At 42.3% G+C, this 23,228-nt stretch overlaps 1 protein-coding gene across 6 annotated transcripts in view; it reads right to left on the reverse strand.

The window, feature by feature from the left end:
• pdgfra (platelet-derived growth factor receptor, alpha polypeptide) overlaps positions 1-23,228 on the reverse strand; it is a 71,285-nt gene that overhangs the window by 32,612 nt on the left and 15,445 nt on the right. For all 6 annotated transcript variants that reach the window (XM_070870011.1, XM_070869980.1, XM_070869985.1 and 3 more), the window contains 4 exons: positions 18,950-19,025; positions 15,913-16,221; positions 6,983-7,249; positions 3,158-3,288 (listed from right to left, as the gene is read on the reverse strand). In XM_070870011.1, coding sequence (XP_070726112.1) covers positions 3,158-3,288; positions 6,983-7,249; positions 15,913-16,221; positions 18,950-19,010 — 768 coding nt within the window. In that variant the 5' untranslated portion in view covers positions 19,011-19,025. The remainder of the gene's footprint in view (positions 1-3,157; positions 3,289-6,982; positions 7,250-15,912; positions 16,222-18,949; positions 19,026-23,228) is intronic.

The following is a 23,228-nucleotide window of genomic DNA, read 5'->3' on the forward strand; positions in this document are numbered from 1 at the left end:
TACAGCGCAGAAGGAGGCCATTTCGGCCCATCGTGTCCACACCAGCCGAAAAAGAGCCGCACGATCCCTGGTCAGCAGCCCTAAAGGTTACATATAAACCTATGAACAATGACGGAAAGGCAAAGAGCATCCAGCTCAAACCAGTCCGCCTGACATAACTGCAACATCCCTTATACTGAAACATTCTACACTCCACCCTAACCGGAGCCATGTGATCTCCTGGGAGAGGCAAAAAACAGATAAAAACCCAGGCCAATTTAGGGAGAAAAAATCTGGGAAAATTCCTCTCCGGAATCAACCTAGTGAACCTTCTCTGAACAGTCTCCAATGCAAGTATATCCTTCCTTAAATACGGAGACCAAAACTGTACGCAGTACTCTAGGTGTGGCCTCACCAATACCCTGTACATTTGTAGCAGGACTTCTCTGCTTTTATACTCTATCCCCCTTGCAATAAAGGCCAACCTTCCATTTGCCTTCCTGATTACTTGCTGTACCTGCATACTAACTTTTTGTGTTTCATGCACAAGGACCCCAGGGTCCCTCTGTACTGCAGCACTTTCCAATTTTTATACATTTAATTATAATTTGCTTTTCTATTTTTTCTGCCAAAGTAGATAACCTCGCATTTGACCACATTATACTCCATCTGCCAAATTCTTGTTCACTCACTTAGCCTGTCTATAGCCCTTTGCAGATTTTTTGTGTCCTCCTCACAATGTGCTTTCCCACCCATCTTTGTATCATCAGCAAACTTGGCTACATTACACTCAGTACCTTCATCCAAGTCATTAATATAGATTGTAAATAGTTGAGGCCACAGCACCGATCCCTGCGGCACCCCATTAGTTACTGTTTGCCAATTGGAAAATGATCCATTTATCCCGTCTCTCTGTTTTCTGTTAGTTAGCCAATCCTCTATCCATGCTAATATATTACCCCCAAGCCTGTGAACTTTTATCTTGTCCAGTAACCTTTTATGTGGCACCTGATCGAATGCCTGCTGGAAATCCAATACACCACATCCACTGGTTCCCCCTTATCCACTCTGCTCTTTACATCCTCAAAGAACTCCAGCAAATTTGTCAAATATGATTTCCCTTTCATAAAACCATGCTGACTGCTTGATTGAATTATGCTTTACCAAAGTAAAATTGAAACCACAAGTAGCCAAGGGTTTCACATCCAAACGTCAGATCCAAGACCACAGTTTGAACAAGGTCTTTTGCAGTCAAAAGACAGGGTTGTATGTAGAGTTTGCATTTCCTATTATAGAAATGGTAGAAAAGTTCAAATTTATTTTTTAAAAATTGTTCACGGGATACAGGAGACTCTGACATGGCTTTATTTATTGTCCATTCCTAAATGCCCCAAAGTGGTGTTGGGCCTTCTCCTTGAACCATTGCAATCCTTGTGGTGTTAGGTAAGGAATTCCAGGACATTGACCCAATGACGAAGGTACGATGATATATGTCGAAGTCAAGATGGTGTGTGACTTGGAGGGGATGATATTCCCACAGCATTGCTGCTCTTGTTCTTCTCGGTGACAGAGCTCACAGGGAGGGAGGTGCTGTCAAGGTATCTCTCCTCAAACCACATTATCAATTTGGATTGGCAAATTAACTTTTTTTAATAATAAAAGTGTTTTGCTGTACTTCAGTGGTCAGTTACAAGAAATATGATGGTGTCATGTCAGTAAACAGTACCAATTAAAACCATTGTGAACACCAGGCAATAAAGATCAGGTTTGGAAGAGCCAATGTAATTTAGCTCTCAAAACCCAAAGTAAACTCAGGAATGATGCACTCTCAGTTCACATTGCAAATATAAATACATCCTTAGAAATGTTTGAACAGATCCAAGCTTCAGTCCGTGCAGTTGAAAAATGCATACAATTTGTTTTCTAATTCAGGGGCAGCCTTCCTGATACATCCTTCTACATCCTGATACAACATTCAACTGTGCATAATACAGTTTTGACAGATTATTTTGATTTTAGACATTCCTCATATGGAGTCTCATTATGTATTTTGTCTGCAATGGTTTTGGAGTTCTGAATGGTGGACTAATAACAAAGGATATCACTTTATCGTGAGGCTACTTTCAATCATTGTGAGCTGCAACTCATGGCCAGAAATAATCCTTCTCTATTCAAATTTCAATTAAGTGACAAAAAGGTATTTAAAATCAGAAACCTACCAGTGCAGAAACATACACAAACATAATTAAGATGGAGATATTTTGTTAAAGCTCAGAAACATTACTGCTTCACAGCTTCTACACCATCCATATGAATGAACATCTGACCATAAGTTTTTTGTATTGCCTTGTTCATATCCTTTCGTGAGGCCATATGTTAATAGAGCAGGCTCTCTGCTTCTTTTATTTTACACCAGTCTTCATGAAATTTTAATAATTCGCATTAGTTCACCGTTGTTTAAGATAATTGGCAAAAGAATAAGAGGGGAAATGAGGAGAATTAATACTTTTACACAATGAGCTGTTATGATCTGGAATGCATTGCCTGAAAGGGTGTTGGAAGCAAATTCAATAGTAATTTTCAAAAGGAAAATACATATATACTTGAAAAGGAAAAGAATTGCAGGGTTATGGGAAAAGAGCAGGGAGTGGGATAAAGTGGATAACTCTTTCAAAGAGCTGGCACTGGAAAGATGGGCCGAATGGCCTCCTACTATGCTGTATGATTCTATGATTCTATAATAGTACGAACAAAACACCAACTCAATCTCAATCTGGTGACATTTAAACAACTTATGAACGGCATGCTGTTGAAATATCTCGGTGCACTATTTCTAGTGCACTGGTTATTGTGACATTAAAGTAAGGTACAGAAGCATTTGACAAGATTGCATTAGTCTGTGTACTGAAAATAGTGCATAAAGAAATTGCAACCCACAATACACCTTACATTTTATCACTCCTCTATCATGTCGTCATATCCACAAATTGCTTAAATCTGATAATACACGAAAAGCTATGCAATAACTTATCTTCGGGTCTACATCGTCATGTTCTGCCAAAATATTAGTTACACCATGAAAATATTACACTTCCATTTTATTCAACAGATAAAGATTGTTCTTCCAAATGTTGATTCCACATGAGGAAACAAAGTAAGCCAAGTCAGTTTTACTTACATTTTTTCCAGGATAATTCCAGTCGATCTTCACCACTTCATTATCCATTACTAGGCAAGTCACAAAGATGGGTTCACCCACTTTCACTACCGTTTTAAGAGCTTCTATTTCAACTTTAAGGTCCTTAGCCACTAAAACATAAGGTACAAGAAGATAATGTTAAAATCCATCTCAGTGGGAACAGATGTATTAACACTTTTAATTTATCAATACTGTCAATAATATCAGGCTGTTCAGAAGTGAAAAAGATATAATTTAATTTCTTTAGAAAATGATTCTGTTTGTTATTTATAACAACATTTTAGAATACATTTATGGTTTTACTACAAATGGCAAAATGAGAACACCTTCCCCCTTAAAACCGTCAGAAAGAGTAGACATTCTCAATATTACAATGAAAAGAATTTGAAAAGTAGAATGTCATTTTATAGCCAGATAGTATTGCTAATTAAATTACATTATCCAGTTGGAAATAATATCAAATCATGTATTTGGTGTTTTATGCTGGTTGATCATTATCCAATTATACTGTACAAATTAGGTTATTTACCATTTAATATCAAGATGTCACAATCACCATAAATGGTCTTCTAATTTAAACTACCTTGATCTTTCAGAGGTTATAAAGTTAAGTATTAATCATCAAAAGGTAACATGGTACTAACTACCTTTAATTGCCTTGACATGAGGGAGAGAAATTCAGGAGTGCCCCATTTGGGGTGCTAACTATTGCAAGCTGGGAAAATTATTGCCAGGTGCTAATGATTCTCAACTTTCTGTAAATTCGGTGTTAGCGCTCCAGGCAGGAAGTGGGGCACTAAACAAGCCTCCACTTCCTTCCTGGAGCTCTAAAGGATGCAGGTGGGGTGGTAGTGGTGCAGTGCTGCAGTGTTCCGAGGCTCCTTCCCTCCCTTAAAGAGAAGGGCCATCGTTGCAGGCTCTGCATCGAGACCAATTAGCTGGTCCCCAATGGCAGCCACGATCTGGCCCGATCAACACCATGCACTCCAGCAGAGTGCTGGCCTGATCAATCGTGGCCGAGGAAAAATGGAAAAAATTGAAAATAAGCATTTTTACAATTTTCCTATTTACCTCGCCAACATCCCCTTTAACTTTCATCCTCGAATAGCCCAGCCTCTGGAACAATGCCTCCTGCAGCTGTCGGTGTTGTTGCCCGGCGATGCTGCAGGGTGCGGAACCGAAGTTCGGGTTGGTGCGCTACCAGGGCGATGCGCAGGACAATCTCTGGGCGCAGGGGATCGTGGCGCAATGTGTAACCGCCGCAAACCTCTTGACTAAGTTCATCTCGCCGCATCCGGTCGGTAAGTCGTTAGCCCCCATTATCGCCCCCCCGGAGGTGATAACATAAGGCACTAAGGAGGACAATTTCTAGGCCTTAGTTGTCAGAGGAACAGTTTACTGCCTCATTAAGTTATCAAGTAATTATACATAGGGTTGTGATGGGGACTAAATGGCACAATGTACTTGCACCCCCATGCAACCTAGGTTTGAAATAAGTCCAGTCCAATAGAATGAAAATCTCTTCTATTTTTTCACTAAGGGGCTAATGTGAAATTGGTCTAGGCAATCTCCACTCAGTTCATAACCAGTCTGGGTATCATTTCCCACAATTTGGCAATCTCACTCAGAGAGGCTAAAAGGAAAAGATGGGTGGTGTGGGAGAAAATTGACACCAATACAGCAGACAGCACTCTCCTGAGGCTTTGGTTAGCGCACATTGTTGGACAGAGTACAGGGAGCCCATGTTATATCTGTCGGTACTATGTGTGGCCTAGGTGGGCTCAATACTTCCATTCATCAACTCTGATATCACTTACATTCAAAGGAAAAGATGTTTGAAAGAAATAACAAAAGGTTTAATTTTTTTTTAAAGAAAGAAACATTTGTTTTCAATACCAAAAACCTTTCATGCTAACTAATAAAATATTATCCAAATAGAAACATAGAAACATAGACATCTACAGCGCAGAAGGAGGCCATTCCGGCTCACCGTGCCTGCGCCGGCCGACAAAGAGCCGCACGGCCCTTCGTCAGCAGCCCTAAAGGTTACATACAAACCCATGAACAATGAAGGAAAGGCAAAGAGCACCCAGCCCAACCAGTCCATCCCACACCACTGCAACACCCCAACTGGAGCCATGTGATCTCCTGGGAGAGGCAAAAACCAGACAAAAACCCAGGCCCATTTAGGGAGAAAAAATCTGGGAAAATTCCTCTCTGACCCATCCAGGCGATCATCCTGGCCATATTCTATTCCCTGCAGTACTTACCATATATCTGCGCTGAACAACAAAAGGTCATCTAGTCTAATCCCAATTACCAGCACCAGGTCCGTAACCCTGCAGGTTATGGCACTTTAAGTGCCCATCCAACCATCTCTTAAAAGTGTTGAGGGTTTCTGCATCCACCACTCTTCCAGGCAGTGAGTTCCAGATCCCCACAACCCTCTGCGTAAAGAAGCCCCACCTCAAATCCTCTCTAAACCTTCCACCAACCACCTTAAAACTATGCCCCCTCGTAATAACCCCCTCCACCTTACTATCCACTATGTCCAGGCCCCTCAATATTTTGTACACCTCAATGAGATCTCCTCTCAACCTCCTCTATTCCAATGAGAACAAACCCAGCCTATCCAATCTGTCCTCATAACTAAGATTCTCCATTCCAGGCAGAATCCTAGTAAATCTCCTCTGCACCCTCTAGTGCAATCACGTCCCTCCTATAATACGGCGATCAGAACTGCACGCAGTACTACAGCTGTGGCCAAACCAAAGTATTATACAATTTAACCTCCCTGCTCTTATATTTTATACCTTGGCCAATAAAGGCAAGCATTCCGTATGCCTTCTTAACCACCTTATCCACCTGGTCTGCTACTTTCAGGGATCTGTGGACAAGCACTCCAGGTCCCTTTGTTCATCTGCACTATTAAGTGGCCTACCGTTTAATGTGTATACCCTTTCCTTATTAGCCCTCCCAATGTGCATCACCTCACACTTCTCTGAATTAAATTCCATTTGCCACTGCTCTGCCCACCTGACCAGTAGATTGATATCCTCCTGCAGCACATGACTTTCCTCTTCATTATCAACCACACAGCCAACTTTAGTGTAGTCTGCAAACTTCTTAATCATACTTCCTATATTCAAGTCTAAAGTCATTGATATATACCACAAAAAGCAAGGGACCCAGTACTGAGCCCTATGGAACCCCACTGGAAACATCCTTCCAGTCACAAAAACATACATCAATCATTATCCTTTGCTTTCTACCTCCAAGCCAATTTTGGATCCAATTTGTCACTTTGCCCTGGATCCCATCGGCTTTAACCTTCATGACCAGTCTACCATGCGGGATCTTATCAAAAGCCTTGCTAAAGTCTATATATACTACATCGTACGCACTATCCTCATCTGCCCTCTTGGTTTACCTCCTCAAAAAATTCAATCAGGTTAGTCAAACACGATCTTCCCTTAACAAATCCATGCTGACTGTCCCTAATTAATCCTTGCCTATCCAAATGCAGATTTATCCTGTCTTTCAAGATTTTTTCCAATAATTTTCCCACCACTGACGTTAGGCGGACAGGCCATTAATTACTCGGCCTATCCCTTTTTCCCTTCTTAAACAAGGGTACTACATTAGCATAAACAATATTTCTCTAACTATGACATGGAGGTTGTTGACTATAGAATTGCTTTATTTTGAATCAATGACAAATCAACTTAATCCCAGAAAGTAGAATTCTGTATATCACGGCTAGCATTGATCTAATGAAAGACATAACTTCAAGAGTTGCTTCACCTTTAAATGTATTAACAATGTACTCTTCTGAGCTGTGCTCCACATCATTGATTGTTGTGATGCAGATGTATGTCCCCTCTTTGAAGAGGCCATTGAATCCTTCTTTATTATTATAGGTGGCAGAGATCATGCTCTTAGTATCCACATTACGCAGGGTGACATGGACATCTGGATCGGACACACGACATGGGATTTCTGCAACCTCACCCTCTGCCGCCATTATTATATTTTCAAAATTTGTTGGCGGGATGAAAGGATAGTCGGGATCTGAAAAAAGACCAATGCATTTAACAATTAACTCTGCTTTGACAGTGCTTAAAAATGCAAATTTAAAATGAATGTAGTATAAAGCCTAAATGTATATGTGACATAATTTTCAGGATATCACAAAGCATCTCCAATAACCTACATCAAAAAAATCTTTAAATGGAATCAGTTTATGCCAGAAAGAATTTTTATTTCACATTAGCATCTTACACTGTTTACACTCTACGTCTGTCACTGTTCTATTACACTTGTGTTAGAACAAGAACTTGGACCCAATGTCCAGCATGTTTTCAATAAGAGCTATTATGCTGTGCCTTGTTTCCACCACAGAGCTTTTCCTGAAGTAAGTCCAGCATTATTCAACTCCAGAATGAACTTTGAATGATAAAACTTTGTCACACTAGAACAAGACACCCCAGTGACTTTAGTTAGAGCTATGATTACAGAAAGCCAACTAATTCAAACTGCTGAGTGCTTGGCAACCAAAAGGTTGTCACTCTTGGTTTGAATGACTTTCAGCTGCTCTCAGCCAATTTGCAGAAGGGCGGTGCAGCTTAGAGCAAAGGAAAAAGTGATGTCATCCAACTTGTCACTCATATTTTGATTCCTACCAGCCAACCACAGTGCATCATGGAAAGCCTCCAATTCAAACTGTCCTCGCCTTCCAGATGGAGGGGTCACAGCTATTATATAAACTAGCTGTGGAGAATGCAACCATCTAATTAGAAGAATGTTGTGCTTTTATAAATAAATCTTTGGAATATGTGAGAACGCCTCTGACCCTTCTGTCCTTCTGAAGCTACTGTTGGATTTTTGAACTGAAGCCTAGATTTCTTAAATAACAATGTGATCCTACAATATATAACCACTCAATCAGAATGTGAAATTTTTAAAAAGCTTAAATATATTGATCTAACCCGCTTGGTGGAAAACCGACAGGATCAGATCGTCTATTCTTATTTTTTAAAACTGCTGAGTTTTTTGCAGTTGTCAGTGGAGATTCTCAAGCAGCTTTTTGTAGCATTTATGTAGCGCCTTTCACGACCACCGGACATCCCAAAGCACTTTACAGTTAATGAAGTATTTTTAAGTATAGTCACTCTTGTAATGGAAACAGGGCAGCCAATTTGCACACAGCAAGTTCCCATAATGTGATACTGACCAGATAATCTGTTATTGTGATGTTGATTGAGGGATAAATATAGGCCCGGACACCAGGGATAACTCCCCTGCTCGTCTTCAAAATAGTGCCACGGGTTCTTTAACATCTGCCTGAGAGAGCAGACGGGGTCTTGTTTTAACATCTAATTCGAAAGACAGGATCTCCAACAGTGCAGCACTCCCTTAGTACTGCACTGGAGTGTCAGCCTAGATTTTGTGCTCAAGTCCGAGCGGCCCAAACCTCGGTGAGTTCGGGAGGTCAGGAGTCCAAGGAGCAGGAGGGCCACAGGTAGGCGAGGAGTTCACTTCTGGCAAGGAGCTCACAGCCCTTGTCCGGGCAGGTAAGTGGTTGGCTGTTTGATTGATAAGTATCTCTCTCTCGTTTTCTTTTTAATTAGATCTTAATTAGATAAGTCTAATTAGAGGGATGGCAGGGACTCCTGTGGAGTGCATGTCCTGCGGCATGTGGGAAGTCCTGGATGCTTCCAGCAGCCTAGACAACCATGTGTGACGAGATGTCTCCAGCTTCAACTACTCGAGCTCGCGTTTCAAAGCTTGAGCGGTGGCTGGAGTCAATACGGTGCGTCTGCGAGGCTGAGAGCTACGTGGCTAGCATGTTTCAAGAGGTGGTCACCCCGCAGATTAAAAGCATGAGGTAGAAGGGAAGTGGGTGACCACCAGATGGCGCAAGAACACTAGGCAGGTAATGCAAGAGTCCCCCCACTCCCCCACTCCCCCCATGAGTCCATCTGGTTCTCCAACCGATATTCTCTTCTGAGCACCGGTGAGGGTGATGTGCCTCTGGGAAGTGCAGCCAGAGCCAAGCCCAAGGCACCACTGGTGGCTCAGCTGCACAGGGGGAGATAACGAAGAATAAGAGAGCTGTAGTGGTAGGAGATTCAATAGTTAGGGGAACAGAGAGGAATTTCTGCGGCCATAGACATGATTCCAGGATGGTATGATGCCTCCATGGTGCCAGGGTCAAGGGTGTCACAAAGCGGACGCACGGCATTCTGTGGGGAGAGGGTAAACAGCTAGAGGTCGTGGTCCATATTGGGACCAACCATATAGGTAGAAAGAGGGATGAGGTACTACAGGCAGAATTTAGAGAGCTAGCAGAAAAATTAAAGGCTAGGACCTCAAAGGTAGTAATCTCCAGGTTACTACAAGTGCCACGTGTTAATGAGTATAAGAATAGAAGGATAGAGAGGATGAACGCGTGCTTGGAGAGTTGGTGCAGGAGGGAGGGCTTTAAATTCTTGAGGCATTGGGACCGCTTCTGGGGGAGATGGGACCTGTACAAACCGGACAGGTTGCACCTCAACAGCGAGGGGACCACTATCCTCGTGGGGAGTTTTGCTAGTGCTGTTGGGGAGAGTTTAAACTAGCTTGGCAGGGGGGTGGGAACCTGAGAACAAATTCAATAGGGAAGGAAGTAAAGCAGAAATTGGATAGCAAGAATTTAGAAAATGAATCTGTAAGACAGAGGTAACAAGGGTTAGTAAGTAGAAATCAAGGAGGTCCTTCTGTGCTGAATGGTATATACTTTAATGCAAGGAGTATAGCGAATAAGACGGATGAGCTAATAGCACAGGTAAACACTTGGGAGTATGACAACATAGCCATTACAGAGACATGGCTGAAAGCGTGGCAGGTTTGGAAGCTCAATATTCAAGGTTACAGGACTATCAGACAAGCCAGAGAGTGGGGTAAAAAGGTGGGGGGGGATGGGGGGCGTCACAGTATTGATTAAAGAAACTATTGCAGCGATGAGGAGGGATGATATAGAAACATAGAAACATAGAAAAATAGGTGCAGGAGTAGGCCTTTCGAGCCTGCACCACCATTCAATAAGATCATGGCTGATCATTCACCTCAGTACCCCTTGCCTGCTTTCTCTACATACCCCTTGATCCCCTTAACCGTAAGAGCCATATCTAACTCCCTCTTCAATATATCCAGTGGACTGGCATCAACAACTCTCTGCGGAAGGGAATTCCACAGGTTAACAACTCTCTGAGTGAAGAAGTTTCTCCTCATCTCAGTCCTATATGGCCTACCCCTTATCCTAAGATTATGTCCCCTGGTTCTGGACTTCCCCAACATCGGGAACATTCTTCCCGCATCTAACCTGTCCAGACCCGTCAGAATCTTATATGTTTCTATAAGATCCCCTCTCATCCTTCTAAACTCCAGTGAATAAAGGCCCAGGTGATCCAGTCCATCCTCATATGACAGCCCAGCCATCCCTGGAATCAGTCTGGTGAACCTTCGCTGCACTCCCTCAATAGCAAGAACGTCCTTCCTCAGACTAGGAGACCAAAACCGAACACAATATTCCAGGTGAGGCCTCACTAAGGCCCTGTACAACTGCAGTAAGACCTCCCTGCTTCTATATTCAAATCCCCTAGCTATGAAGGCCAACATACCATTTGCCTTCTTCACCGCCTGCTGTACCTGAGTGCCCACTTTCAGTGACTGATGAACCATGACACCCAGGTCTCGTTGCACCTCCCCTTTTCCAAGTCTGCCGCCATTCAGATAATATTCTGTCTTTGTGTTTTTGCCCCCAAAATGGATAACCTCACATTTATCCACATTATACTGCATCTGCCATGCATTTGCCCACTCACCTAACCTGTCCAAGCCACCCTGCAGCCTCTTAGCATCCTCCTCACAGCTCACACTGCCACCCAGTTTAGTGTCATCTGCAAACTTGGAGATATTACACTCAATTCCTTCATCCAAATCGTTAATGTATATTGTAAAGAGCTGGGGTCCCAGCACTGAGCCCTGCGGCACTCCACTAGTCACTGCCTGCCATTCTGAAAAGGACCCGTTTATCCCGACTCTCTGCTTCCTGTCTGCCAACCAGTTCCCTATCCACGTCAGTATATTACCCCCAATACCATGTGCTTTGACTTTGCACAACAATCTCTTGTACGGTATCTTGTCAAAAGCCTTCTGAAAGTCCAAATACACCACATCCACTGGTTCTCCCTTGTCCACTCTGCTAGTTACATCCTCAAAAAATTCCAAAAGATTCATCAAGCATGATTTCCCTATGTTACAGGGATCATCAAATGAGATCATATGGATCAAATTGAAAATTTAAAAAGGGGCGATTCTACTGCTGGGATTGTATTATAGACCCCCAAACAGTGGGAGGGAGATAGAGGAGCAAATATGCAGGCAAATTTATGTGAAGTCTAAAAACCATCGGGCAGTAATAGTCGGGGATTTTAACTATCCTAATATTGATTTGGACAAATACAGTGTGAAGAGTATAGAGGGTGCGGAATTCTTAAAATGCATTCAAGAGAACTTTTTTCGTCAGTAAGTAGCAAGCCCAACAGAAGAGGGGGCAGTTTTGGATTTAGTTTTGGGGAATGAAGCTGGGTGGAAGGGGTATTAGTGGGAGAGCACTTGGGTGCCAATGACCATAATTCAGTCAGATTCAAGTAAGTTATGGATAAGGGCAAGGATAGACCAGGAATAAAAGTTCCAAATTGTGGAAAAGATAACTTTGCTAAAGTGAGGAGTGATTTGGCCAGAGTGGACTGCAATCAGCTACTTGTAGGTAAATCAGTGTCGGAACAGTGGGAGGCATTGAAGGAGGAGATCCGGAGGGCTCAGGCCAAACATGTGCCCTTAAAGAAAAAGGGTGGGAATAACAATTCTAGAGCCCCCTGGATGTCTAGGGACTTACAGCAGAGGATAAAGAAAAAAAGGGAAGCTTATGTCATATACCGATGGCTAAATACTGTAGAATCTTTGGAGGAATATAGAAAGTTCAGAGGTAAAATTAAAAAGTATATTAGGAATGCTAAGAGAGAGCATGTAAAATTCTTGGCAAGTAAAATTAAGGAAAACCCAAAGATGTTCTATAAATATATTAAGAGCAAGAGGATAACTAAAGAAAGGGTAAGGCATATTAGATGGGCCTCCCATCTTTGTGTGGAGGAGGAAGATGTTGGTATAGTTCTTAATGACTACTTTGCGTCTGTTTTCACAAAGGATAAGGGCAATGCAGATACTGCTATCGAGGAGGAGTTCTGGATGAAATAAACATAGTGAGAGAGGAGGTATTAAGGGGTTTAGCAGCTTTAAAAGTAGATATGTCCCCAGGCCCAGGCGATTAAATGATCCCAGGCTGTTGAGCGAAGAGGAAATAGCACAGGCCTTCATTTTCCAGTCCTCTTTGGATTTGGGCATGGTGACGGAGGACTGGAGGACTGCTAATGTGGTGCCCTTGTTTAAGAAGGGAGAAAGGGATAGGCTTGTCAGCCTAACCTCAGTGGTGGGAAAATTATTGGAAAAAATCCTGAAAGACAGGATAAATCTACATTTAGAAAGGCAAGGATTAATTAAGGACAGTCAGCACGGATTTGTTAAGGGAAGATTGTGTTTGACTAACCTGATTGAATTTTTTGAGGAGGTAATCAGGAGGGTCAATGAGGGTAGTGCTTTTGATAAGAGCCCACATGGTAGGGTGGTCACAAAGGTTAAAGCCCATGGGATCCAGGACAAAGTGGCAAGTTGGATCCAAAAATGGCTTAGAGGTAGAAAGCAAAGGGTAATGGTTGATGAATGTTTTTGTGACTGGAAGGATGTTTCCAGTGGGGTTCCACAGGGCTCAGTACTGGGTCCCTTGCTTTTCTGTGGTATGCATCAATGATCTAGATTTGAATATAGGGAGTATGATTAAGAAGTTTGCAGATGACACTAAAATTGGCTGTGTGGTTGATAATGAAGAGGAAAGTCATGGGCTGCAGGAGGATATCAATCTACTGATCAGGTGGGCAGAACAGTGGCAAATGGAATTTAATTCGGAGAAGTGTGAGGTAATGCACTTGGGGAGGACTAATAAGGAAAGGGTATACACATTAAACGATAGGCCACTTAAAAGTGTAAATGAACAAAGGGATCTTGCAGGGCTGGTCCACAGATCCCTGAAAGTAGCAGGCCAGGTGGATAAGAAGGCATATGGAATGCTTGCCTTTATTGGCCGAGGCATAGAATACAAGAGCAGGGAGGTTATGCTTAAATTGTATAATATACTGGTTAGGCTACAGCTGGAGTACTGCGTGCAATTCTGGACGCCATATTATAGGAAGGGCGTGATTGCACTAGAGAGGATGCACAGGAGATTTACGAGGATGCTGCCTGGAATGGAGAATCTTAGCTATGTGAACAGATTGGATAGGCTGGGTTTGTTCTCATGGAACAGAGGAGGCTGAGAGGAGACCTCATTGAAGTGTATAAAATTTTGAGGGGCCTGGATATAGTAGATAGCAAGGGCCTATTTCACTTGGTGGAGGGATCAATTATAAGGGGGCATAGTTTTAAGGTGGTTGGTGGAAGGTTTAAAGGGGATTTGAGGGGAGGCTTTTTCATGCAGAGGGTTTTGGGGATCTGGAACTCACTGCCTGGAAGGATTGTGGGTGCAGAAACTCTCACCACATTTAAAAGGTGCTTGTATGGGCACTTGAAGTGCTGTAACCTGCACGGTTACGGACCTAGAGCTGATAAGTGGGATTAGACGGGACAACCTCTTGTTGGCTGGCGCAGATATGATGGTAAGTACTGCAGGGAATCGAAAACAGCCAGGGTGATCGCCTGGACTAGTTTTGATCGCCTGGATGGGTCAGAGAGGAATTTTCCCATATTTTTTTCCCCAATTGGCCTGGGTTTTTTATCTGTTTTTTTGCCTCTCCCAGGAGATCACATGGCTCCAGTTGGGGTGCAGTGTAGAATGTTGTGGTGCAGGGGGTGTCGCAATTGTGTGGGGCAGACTGGTTGGGCCGGATGCTCTTTACCTTTCTGCCATTGTTCATTGTTCATAGGTTTATATCTAACCTTCAGGGCTGCTGACCGAGGGCTGTGTGGCTCTTTGTTGGCCAGCGCGGACACAACGGACTGAAATGGCCTCCTTCTGCGCTGTAGATTTCTATGTTTCTATGAACTCACAACCTTCTGCCCCAGAGGCAAGAGTGCTACTGAGCCATAGCTAACTCTAGTAAACATAGGATGGTGTGGGCAGGGGTATGTTGTAACCAGGGGGCATATTGGCAGAACAGGGCAGCTGTGGGAAACATTGATGGCACGGTAGGAACTAGCCATTGCTGCTAGTTATGGCTTGTGGGGGAGCGGGAGGGGGGGAGCGCGTGGAGTGGAGTGAGGGCATGCCTACCGAGATATAGATGGTAAAGGTTGAGGATGACTGCTGGTAAATAATTTAATACACCACTGCATGTTATTACTGGAAATATATATATGACATTCCAGGTGCAACCAGCCCATCCAATATGTTTATCTTAACTTTACGTTGATATTAGAGGCAGTGGAAGCAGGAAATCCATGTGATGATAATGCCACCAATCATGATGTCCCATCACCCTCTCCCCACTTCCCCCTCTCCCAACCTCCCCCCCACCTAACCTCCCCCCCCCCCCCCCAGTAAAATCATATTCTCATTTCAGTCCGCACTGCAAAATCTTGGAAGATTCAAACATCATGCAATTTGTACTAAATCATGACTTTCCCGATTGATTTTGATGGCATCCTTCCTGGAGTATCCTTGGCATATCTTTATGTTGCCTTTGCCTTTATCTGCTCCTGATCAAATTGGCTGATGCGTTCCCTGCATTACAACAGTGACTACACTTCAAAAAGTACGTCATTGGCTGTAAACACTTTGGGATGTCCGGTGGTCAAAAAAGGCACTATATAAATACAAGTCTTTCTTTCTATCTTTCTTTATGGTCCCCTCCAGTTGAATAGTCTGCCAATACTCATCAGCAAGGCTCACACATAAGTTAGATAACAGCATCTGTCAATCTACCCCAGAAAAGAGTCAAGACCTTCAAGAGAGGAAGGGGGGAGAAATTTGCTGAGAATAATATATATTTATTATATCAGAGTCAGAACAGCTAACACAAATTTCTGCGATAAACTTTTATGGCTTCTAAACCTAAATCTGGAAAAGGTAGTCAGGAACCCAGCACATCCAAGGTAATAGATAGACAGCAGTAGCTCGCCTGACAGCGCAGTACTTGGTAGTGCCAGGTTCAATCTTCAGTCTGCGCATGTGTTAGCTGATTGTAGCCATGTTGTTACAATTGGTGTCTGTCCCCAGGCTAGAGAGGGTGAAAAGAAAATCAGCCAAAGTTCTCTTTTCCTGATTGCTATCCAATGAATCCTGCTGGAAAGCGTGTGCTTATGAGGTCATGAGGTGCGGTCATGATTGAGCTCAGCTGCAATCCTCGCAAGGGCTGATAGGCTGCCAACACTCACTGTATTGTCTCACACTTAGAGTGACCATGTGGCTGAGGTACCAAAGAATGGTAAGTCTACCACAGCAGCATGGAGCTTTCAGAAGAGATGGGGAAAAAAACAGTATGGGAGGGGTGTGAGCAAAAGTAGTTAATGAAGCCACTGGCAGTTAAACCTGCTCATTTCTTGTGTACAGAGTTGAACTGCTCCCTTACATATACACGCACCTGGAATGAAAACATAGATATCCCGGCCCTCAATCTCATCATTGTCATCGAGCCAGAGTGCTGGATAGTAGCAGGTATACATGCCAGTATAGATTCCTGTTGCATCATGGATCTCAAGTGTTTGCACAAAGTTTCCGCTGTTGTTGTTTTCATCTTTTCTACTGATATTTCCATCATAAAATGGCAACTCCCAATCCACTTCATTCTCCCCAGAGCACTTCAGGCTGAATGATGTATGGAGAGCAACTCTTATTTCAACTTTGTTGGGGTAAACATCTGGTAATTTTTGGCACTCAGCCAGTTGGGGCCCTAAAAGCAAGTAAAAGAAGCAAGATCATTATTCATAGAACTAAAAGGATACTCTGCTATGCTGAATTATCTTCTGTCAGGGTTGATAACTTCAATGTCACCACAAGCAGAATGAAATGCAGTGTAAATACTGGAATGTTCAAACAAGGAGTAATTATTTACAGTGCTCCCAAATTCATTTTTCATCCCATCCATTGGTATTGGGTCCTCCCATAAACTATACGCCAGCTGAGGGAATGGGCAAGTGCCCTGGAACCAGGCCTCCGCCAATCAAATTCTGTAATACTCTACTAGGTGGTTCAGGAGAGCACTTCCAAGAATTCTTCCCACCATGGGCAAGTGCCTCACATCCACTTGGCTATTCCTCTGATGGCCTGGCTGAAATTGGAAGATCACTAAGGCACACATTGAACATCTTACCACACCACAACGTATGGAAACATGAATACTTTATGTCATGAGGTCACAAAAATAATGTTATTTTAATTTAATTCTGAATTTTAAAAAGCTCAAACACATTCCCATCAATATAAAGTGAATAATAAAAATGGGATGTTGGAACTAATACAGGTTATAAAAACATATGATGAACGGATTTCCATATGAATGTTTCTGGTGCAAAACCTCACCCACCAGGAGCACAAATCTGTAATTTTTTAGGCACGTTCCCCCTGACATTCTGTCCAAATAGATGAAAAATTATAGGGTGCATGCCTACTATTTCCTGGCAGGTGAAGCTCCAGGCCCGAAGTATGCATTTGGAAAATAGGATCAATTGTTCTTATTGTTGTATATATTATTCTGATAAGAGCTGAGTGCCAAATAAGGACCAATGTCTAGAGCCTTCTGAAACATACAGCTACTCGATGGACAAAGGTACTTCCATTATTCTCATTGCTCCATACAACTTCCTCTTTGCTCTTTGCATTGGCAGCCTCACCTAGGCAACTTGCTTCAGTTGACCCATAAAATTAAATAAGGGCATCTGCTGTTTCAGCCATTTATGAATACAAAGGAATGTCTGTCTTTAAGTAAATAAACCTATGTGGTAGATCTGGCAGAAAAACCTAGGCTACTCCCCGAGACAAGTGCTAGTTATAGCTTTTGTAAAAGGGTTAGTTTGACATTGTAATTGTCCTCGATATATGAGGACAGGGGATGTAACTAAAGGGGAACCCAGTGGATATTTGGATTTCCAAAAGGCATTCGATAAGATGCCACATAAAAGGTTACTGCACAAGATAAAGGCTCATGGGGTTTAGGGTAATATATTAGCATGGATAGAGGATTGGTTAACGGACAGAAAACAGAGTAGGAATAAATGGGTCATTTTCTGGTTGGCAGGCTGTAACCAGTGAAGTGATGCAAGGATCAGTGCTGGGGCCTCAGCTATTTACAATCTATATCAATGACTTAGATGAAGGGACCAAGTGCAATGTATCCAAGTTTGCTGGCGATACAAAGCTAGGTGGGAAAGTAAGGTGTGAGGAAGAAACAAAGAGTCTGCAAAGGGATATAGACAGGTTAAGTGAGTGGGCAACAAGGTGGCAGATAGAGTATAATATGGGGTAACGTGAGGTTATTCACTTTGGTAGGAAGAATAGAAAAACAGAATATTTTTTAAATGGTAAGAAACTATTAAATGTTGGTGTTCAGAGAGATTTGGGTGTCCTAATGCAAGAAACACAGAAAGTTAGTATGCAGGTACAGCAAGCAATTAGGAAGGCAAATGGCATGTTAGCCTTTTTTGCAAGGGGGTTGGAGTACAAGAGTAAGGAATTCTTACTACAATTGTACAGGGCTTTAGTGAGACCACACCTGGAGTACTGTGCACCATTTTGGTCTCCTTATCTGAGAAAGGACATATATGCCTTAGAGATGGTGCAATGTAGTTTTACTAGATTGGTCCCTGGGATGAGAGGTTGTCCTATGGGGAGAGATTAAGTAGATTGGGCTTATATTCTCTGTAGTTTGGAAGAATGAGAGGTGATCTCATTGAAACATATAAGATTCTGAGGGGGATTGACAGGGTAGATGCTGAGAGGATGTTTCCCGGGCTGGAGAGTCTAGAACTAGAGAGCATAGTTTCAGAATATGGGGTTGGCCATTTAAGACTGAGATGAGGAGGAATTTCTTCACTCAGAGGGTTGTGAATCTTTGGAATTCTCTGCCCCAAAGGGCTGCTGATGTTAAGTTGTTGATTATATGTAAGGCTGAGATCGATAGACTTTTGAACTCTAGGGGAATCAAGGGTATGGGGCGGGAAAGTGGAGTTGAGGGCAAAGATTGGCCATGATCTTTTTGAATGGCAGAGCAGACTCAAAGGGGCATGTGGCCTACTCCTGCTCCTAATTCTTATGTTCTTATGTTCATGACCAGATGCGAAAGCCTTCCCAAGGAGATCAATCACTGACTCATGGGAATGGTCTCATGACTCCTAAAATCTGATCCTGCAATCTTTAATGCCTACACATGTACCAACCAAGCAATGACAAGAAGGAGAAATACTATGAAAATCTGCATCAGACCATCTCCTTTTCTCCAAAGGAGGACAAGCTCCTTGGAGATTTTAATTCCCGACTCAGCCTGGACCACAACAAACGGAATGGGGAACATTTCTTCTGTTTCACATTAAGATTTTATGTCAGTTTAATATTTTCAATGATATTGCACTACCAGAGATGCATTTATTGAATTTTCGCTTATAACAACATACTGAGATGGTTACCTTTGAAGACTCCCAGGAAGAAGCAATCCACTATCAGGAATATCTTCCAGAATATGCCCATGTTTGCAGAAAATTACTGAATAAAAAGAGAAAAGGGACAGTCTGTACATTATTCCAGAAACATTGGTAGATTTTCTATAGTTTATTATGTACAAGGTATGTTATTTCCCTGCTACATTCAGCCAGTAAGAACCTGTATCACTCACCTGATACCATGTCATTACCCTTTGTGTCAGTCATTTGCTTGACTTTGCTACTGATTTACAGAAATGGTAGGTATATATAATTACATATGCAGTGGTGTAATTTGGGCAATAGGATCAATTCAAGTTTAAATAACACTTTAATTTGTAGATCAGCATATTCACAGTATACCATTAATGAAAAAGCTTCTATAGTTCAGTCGCTTCCCCTTACCACCCTTTAGAATTTATAATGCAGCATCTTTTCAGCTGGCACTTTATGATAGAAACCTACAGGGATACCTCAGCCCTCTGTTCACTAGCAAGGGCCCTGACCGCAATCTGGTTGACCAGAACTAAGTTCCAGTTTGCCAGAAAAAGCTGGGAGATTTTCTCCACTCCGCTATGAGCCTCACCAAAACCAAAAAAATGTCCATTTCAACGTGAGCCTCCTCATTGCATGTCATAAAATTGTTGGATTTCCGTCGTTATCTCGCCACAGCCATTTAGGGCTGGTAATTCATTTCGTAAGGACTCTGTTAATGACATGATTCATGGTCCTGACATGCCACTCCAGCTTGGAGACACAGAAACTATGGAATCTCACTAATTGTTCCCAGAGATTTTTTAAATTTTAACATTTTTTGATCCTTTTCCTTCCTGTCTCTTTTCTCTCTCTTTCTCTTAATCCACTCACTTTCTTTCTCTCTCTTTACTTCTCTTTCTGTATCTAATTTGACTCTAATTCACCCTATTTCCTTCTCTGCTCCATTCCTTTCTCTATCCTTCAATGTCATTGGTTAAGGAAATAGACCAATAGGACATGATATTCCCGAGGTCACAGATGCTCCGTTGACATTCCTGCACCATTATCAACTCGCACTTCTAGCAATTAGTGGTACCAAAGTAATGAAACCTGAAGGTTGAGGTAAAAAATGCAATTCACGGTGCTCGCCACGAGATGCACCATTCCAACAATTTCAGGGCCAATCATTCCCAGGCACTGTAAATTTACTATTATAACAACTAGACTTGAAAGATATGTGAATCTTCAACTATCGAAACTTAAACTGCCTCCCAGTGGGGATTAGAGAATTACTTGGATCGCACTTGGCCATTTGAAAACAGTGTCCTTTGATGCCTTTATTTTTTGGTTGCTGCCTTGTCTTCCCATCATTAGGCACTGCTTAGTCTTATCTGAACTGGGCTTTTCCTTCACCGAATGATCTGATCGGACTGGTACGCAGCAGCCTGGTGTTGATGCTGTTAGCATTACAGCCAAGAAAATCAGAGGGAAATCTGCCCATTCCAAGCAATCCTTCTCATGGGATATGTGCTGTGTGGATTTTGAATATTGCAGCTGGCGATGGATGTATATCTTATGCGGCCACAGTTTGAAAATTAAATAAACTCAGATTTGTCCATTGATCGGTTTCACAAGGTGTCTCGTTCTTTTTCTCACACCCACACCCCCCACCTACATTGCCAAGAACACCCACATTCCTACTGGACGCCAGTGCAGTATTTCAGACCTGGACTGTTATTCTTCAGCATTCCATCGGGAATCACCCGCTTGGTCGGATTACATTTTACTCTACCAGGTAATTTATACATTTTCTCGCTGTACTCTTTCTCTCTATTTCTGTGTGTGTGTGTGTGTGTGTGTGTGTGTGTCCTGGGCAGCATAAGATCAGTTCAATTCTGCTAATGGGAACTGCTGAAGAGAAAATTTATCAGAGTGCAGCGCATAAAAACAGATGACAATACAAAGTTGTTTTTGCAGTACGTCTTTCTACTCTTTAGGCTTTTTACTTATTCCTGCAACCACAAGTCTCCAACCATTTGCAGACTGTGATGTCAATGCTGGCTGGAATCAGTTGGTTGAAAGCCTACTGCAAGGATGAGGAAGGGCACGGTCAGTTTTTCCATTGGTGTAACTCTACCCGGTTGAGATTTGATTTGTGCAGCATTACACATTGTGCAAGCTGAACCTGAGCATTGGTGTAGACAAAGGCCCAACACTCCAGAGGAAAGTGAAGCTATATGGGTAGAGTATTGCAAGACGGTTATTGATGTTAAAAAAAATCCAAAGCAAATGTAAATAGTCAGTGAGTGGACTTGTCAGGGCGCCATTCAGGAAAAGAGGTAAACTGTACAGCATTGGTCCGCTCATTCTGATCCTGGTGGTTGTGGACATGCCTTTCTAGGCTTTAGTTCTTACCAGCGATGATCTTAGAGTGCTCTTATCACTGAGCTGTTTGATAATCATGGCAGAATTAAAAGTCCTCATTCCATATTTATGTTTGGTTAAGGGTTTTCCTTTCTTTCCCCCTAATATTTATCAGCTGCATATTAGATAATAGTCAGTTCCTGGTGTCAAACCCCCATAGCGGATTCAAACAAAATATTCAGTTTGGTAAAACTAAATAATTGTTTATATTAGAATAAGAGGAAGTGAAATGTAAATAATTGGCTGAGGATTACCTAATGTAGAATCTGGACCTCTGACCTAATAGGCACAATACAAACTTAAATGTGGAGTCGCATTTAAATTCATCTGACCTCTATGGGCTAGTATGTATTGGAGTTCTTGATTTTGGAGATGGAATATGACCTTCAGCAGTAGGAGGAAGAAGCTAAGGGAGCATCTTGTTATATATAAATGACGTGGACTTGAGAAGAGGGAGTACAATTTTGAATTTTGCAGATGATATAAAACTTTGCAACACAGGAAATAGTGAGGAGGATGACAGCAGGCATCAGGAGGACTTAGGCTGGTGAAATGGGCAGATGGAATCTAATTTGGATAAATGTGGAGTGATGCACTTTTGGAGGAACAACCTGGAGAGGCAGTATAATCTACTATTTTGAGGGGGGTGCAAATGTAGAGGGACCTGGGGGTGCATATTCATAAATCTTTGAAGGTGGCAGGGCAACTTAATAAAACAGCTAAGAAAGCGTATGAGATACTGTAAATAGGGACATTGAATACAAAAACAAGGAAGCCATGCTAACCTTTTAGAAATCACTGGTTAGGCCTCAGCTAAGGTATTGTGTACAATTTTCGGTACCACACTTTAGGAAAGATGCCAAGGCCTTTGAGAGGCTGCAGAGGAGGTTTATCAGGATGATACCAAGGATGAGGGACTTCAGTTATGTGGAGATATTGGAGAAGCTGGGATTGTTCTCCTTAGAGCAGAGAAGGTTAAGGGGAGATTTAATAGAGGTATTCAAAATTATGAGGAGTTTTGATAGAGCAAGTAGGATGAAACTATTTCCTCTGGCAAGTGGGTAAGCAGAGGTCATAGATTTAAAATAATGGGCAAAAGAACTAGAAGGGAAAACAAGATACTTTTTTTCACACAGAGGGTTGTTAAGATTTGGAATGCAGATTCCGTCGGAACTTTTAAAAGGCAATTGGACATATACTTGAAGAGGACTAATTTGCGGTGTTACGGGGAAAAGGCTGGGGTGTAAGACTAAATTGGATAGTTCTTTCAAAGAGCTGGCACGGACATGATGGGCCGAATGGCCTCCTTCTGTGCGGTAAGAGTCTATGATCATGAATCAGCTTTAATGTTGTGGAAAGCTGCTCCTGATTCTCCGCAACTAAAGATGGGGTTTAAATGGGTGAGATGGCAGAGATCAGAACCAACTAACATTAGCACCCCATGTTTTCAGAGAGCAGTGCAAAAGTGGTTTTCTACTGTTGGCGTCCCAAAGGGCAAAGTTTATCAGTGCCAAGATGACATTAATAATAATTTAAATTTTTTTAAATAATTCCCTAATTTGTTGTCCCACCTGAGTATAAAGTTTCAAATATATATAAATGGTTAAAAATAGTTTTGTGTAATGTGCATCATGACATCACCACTGAACTCATTGCCATCAGCATGTACCGTGTTTTGGACATTCCCATATGAATGAGGCTTTCAAACTTCAAGTGGACCTGGGAGTGATTCACTTTGAATTCAGTCCATGGCATAACAATGGATCCTGAGGAGCTACAATTCCTGCTGGCTGTTGATGGGCCTGTACCAATGGCAGCAGTGGCAGAGATTCCAGCCTAGATTTCTCCAGTGGCCATATTAATTGCA

This window comes from Pristiophorus japonicus, chromosome 2 (genome assembly GCF_044704955.1).
Source record: "Pristiophorus japonicus isolate sPriJap1 chromosome 2, sPriJap1.hap1, whole genome shotgun sequence".
Lineage (NCBI taxonomy): Eukaryota > Metazoa > Chordata > Chondrichthyes > Pristiophoridae > Pristiophorus > Pristiophorus japonicus.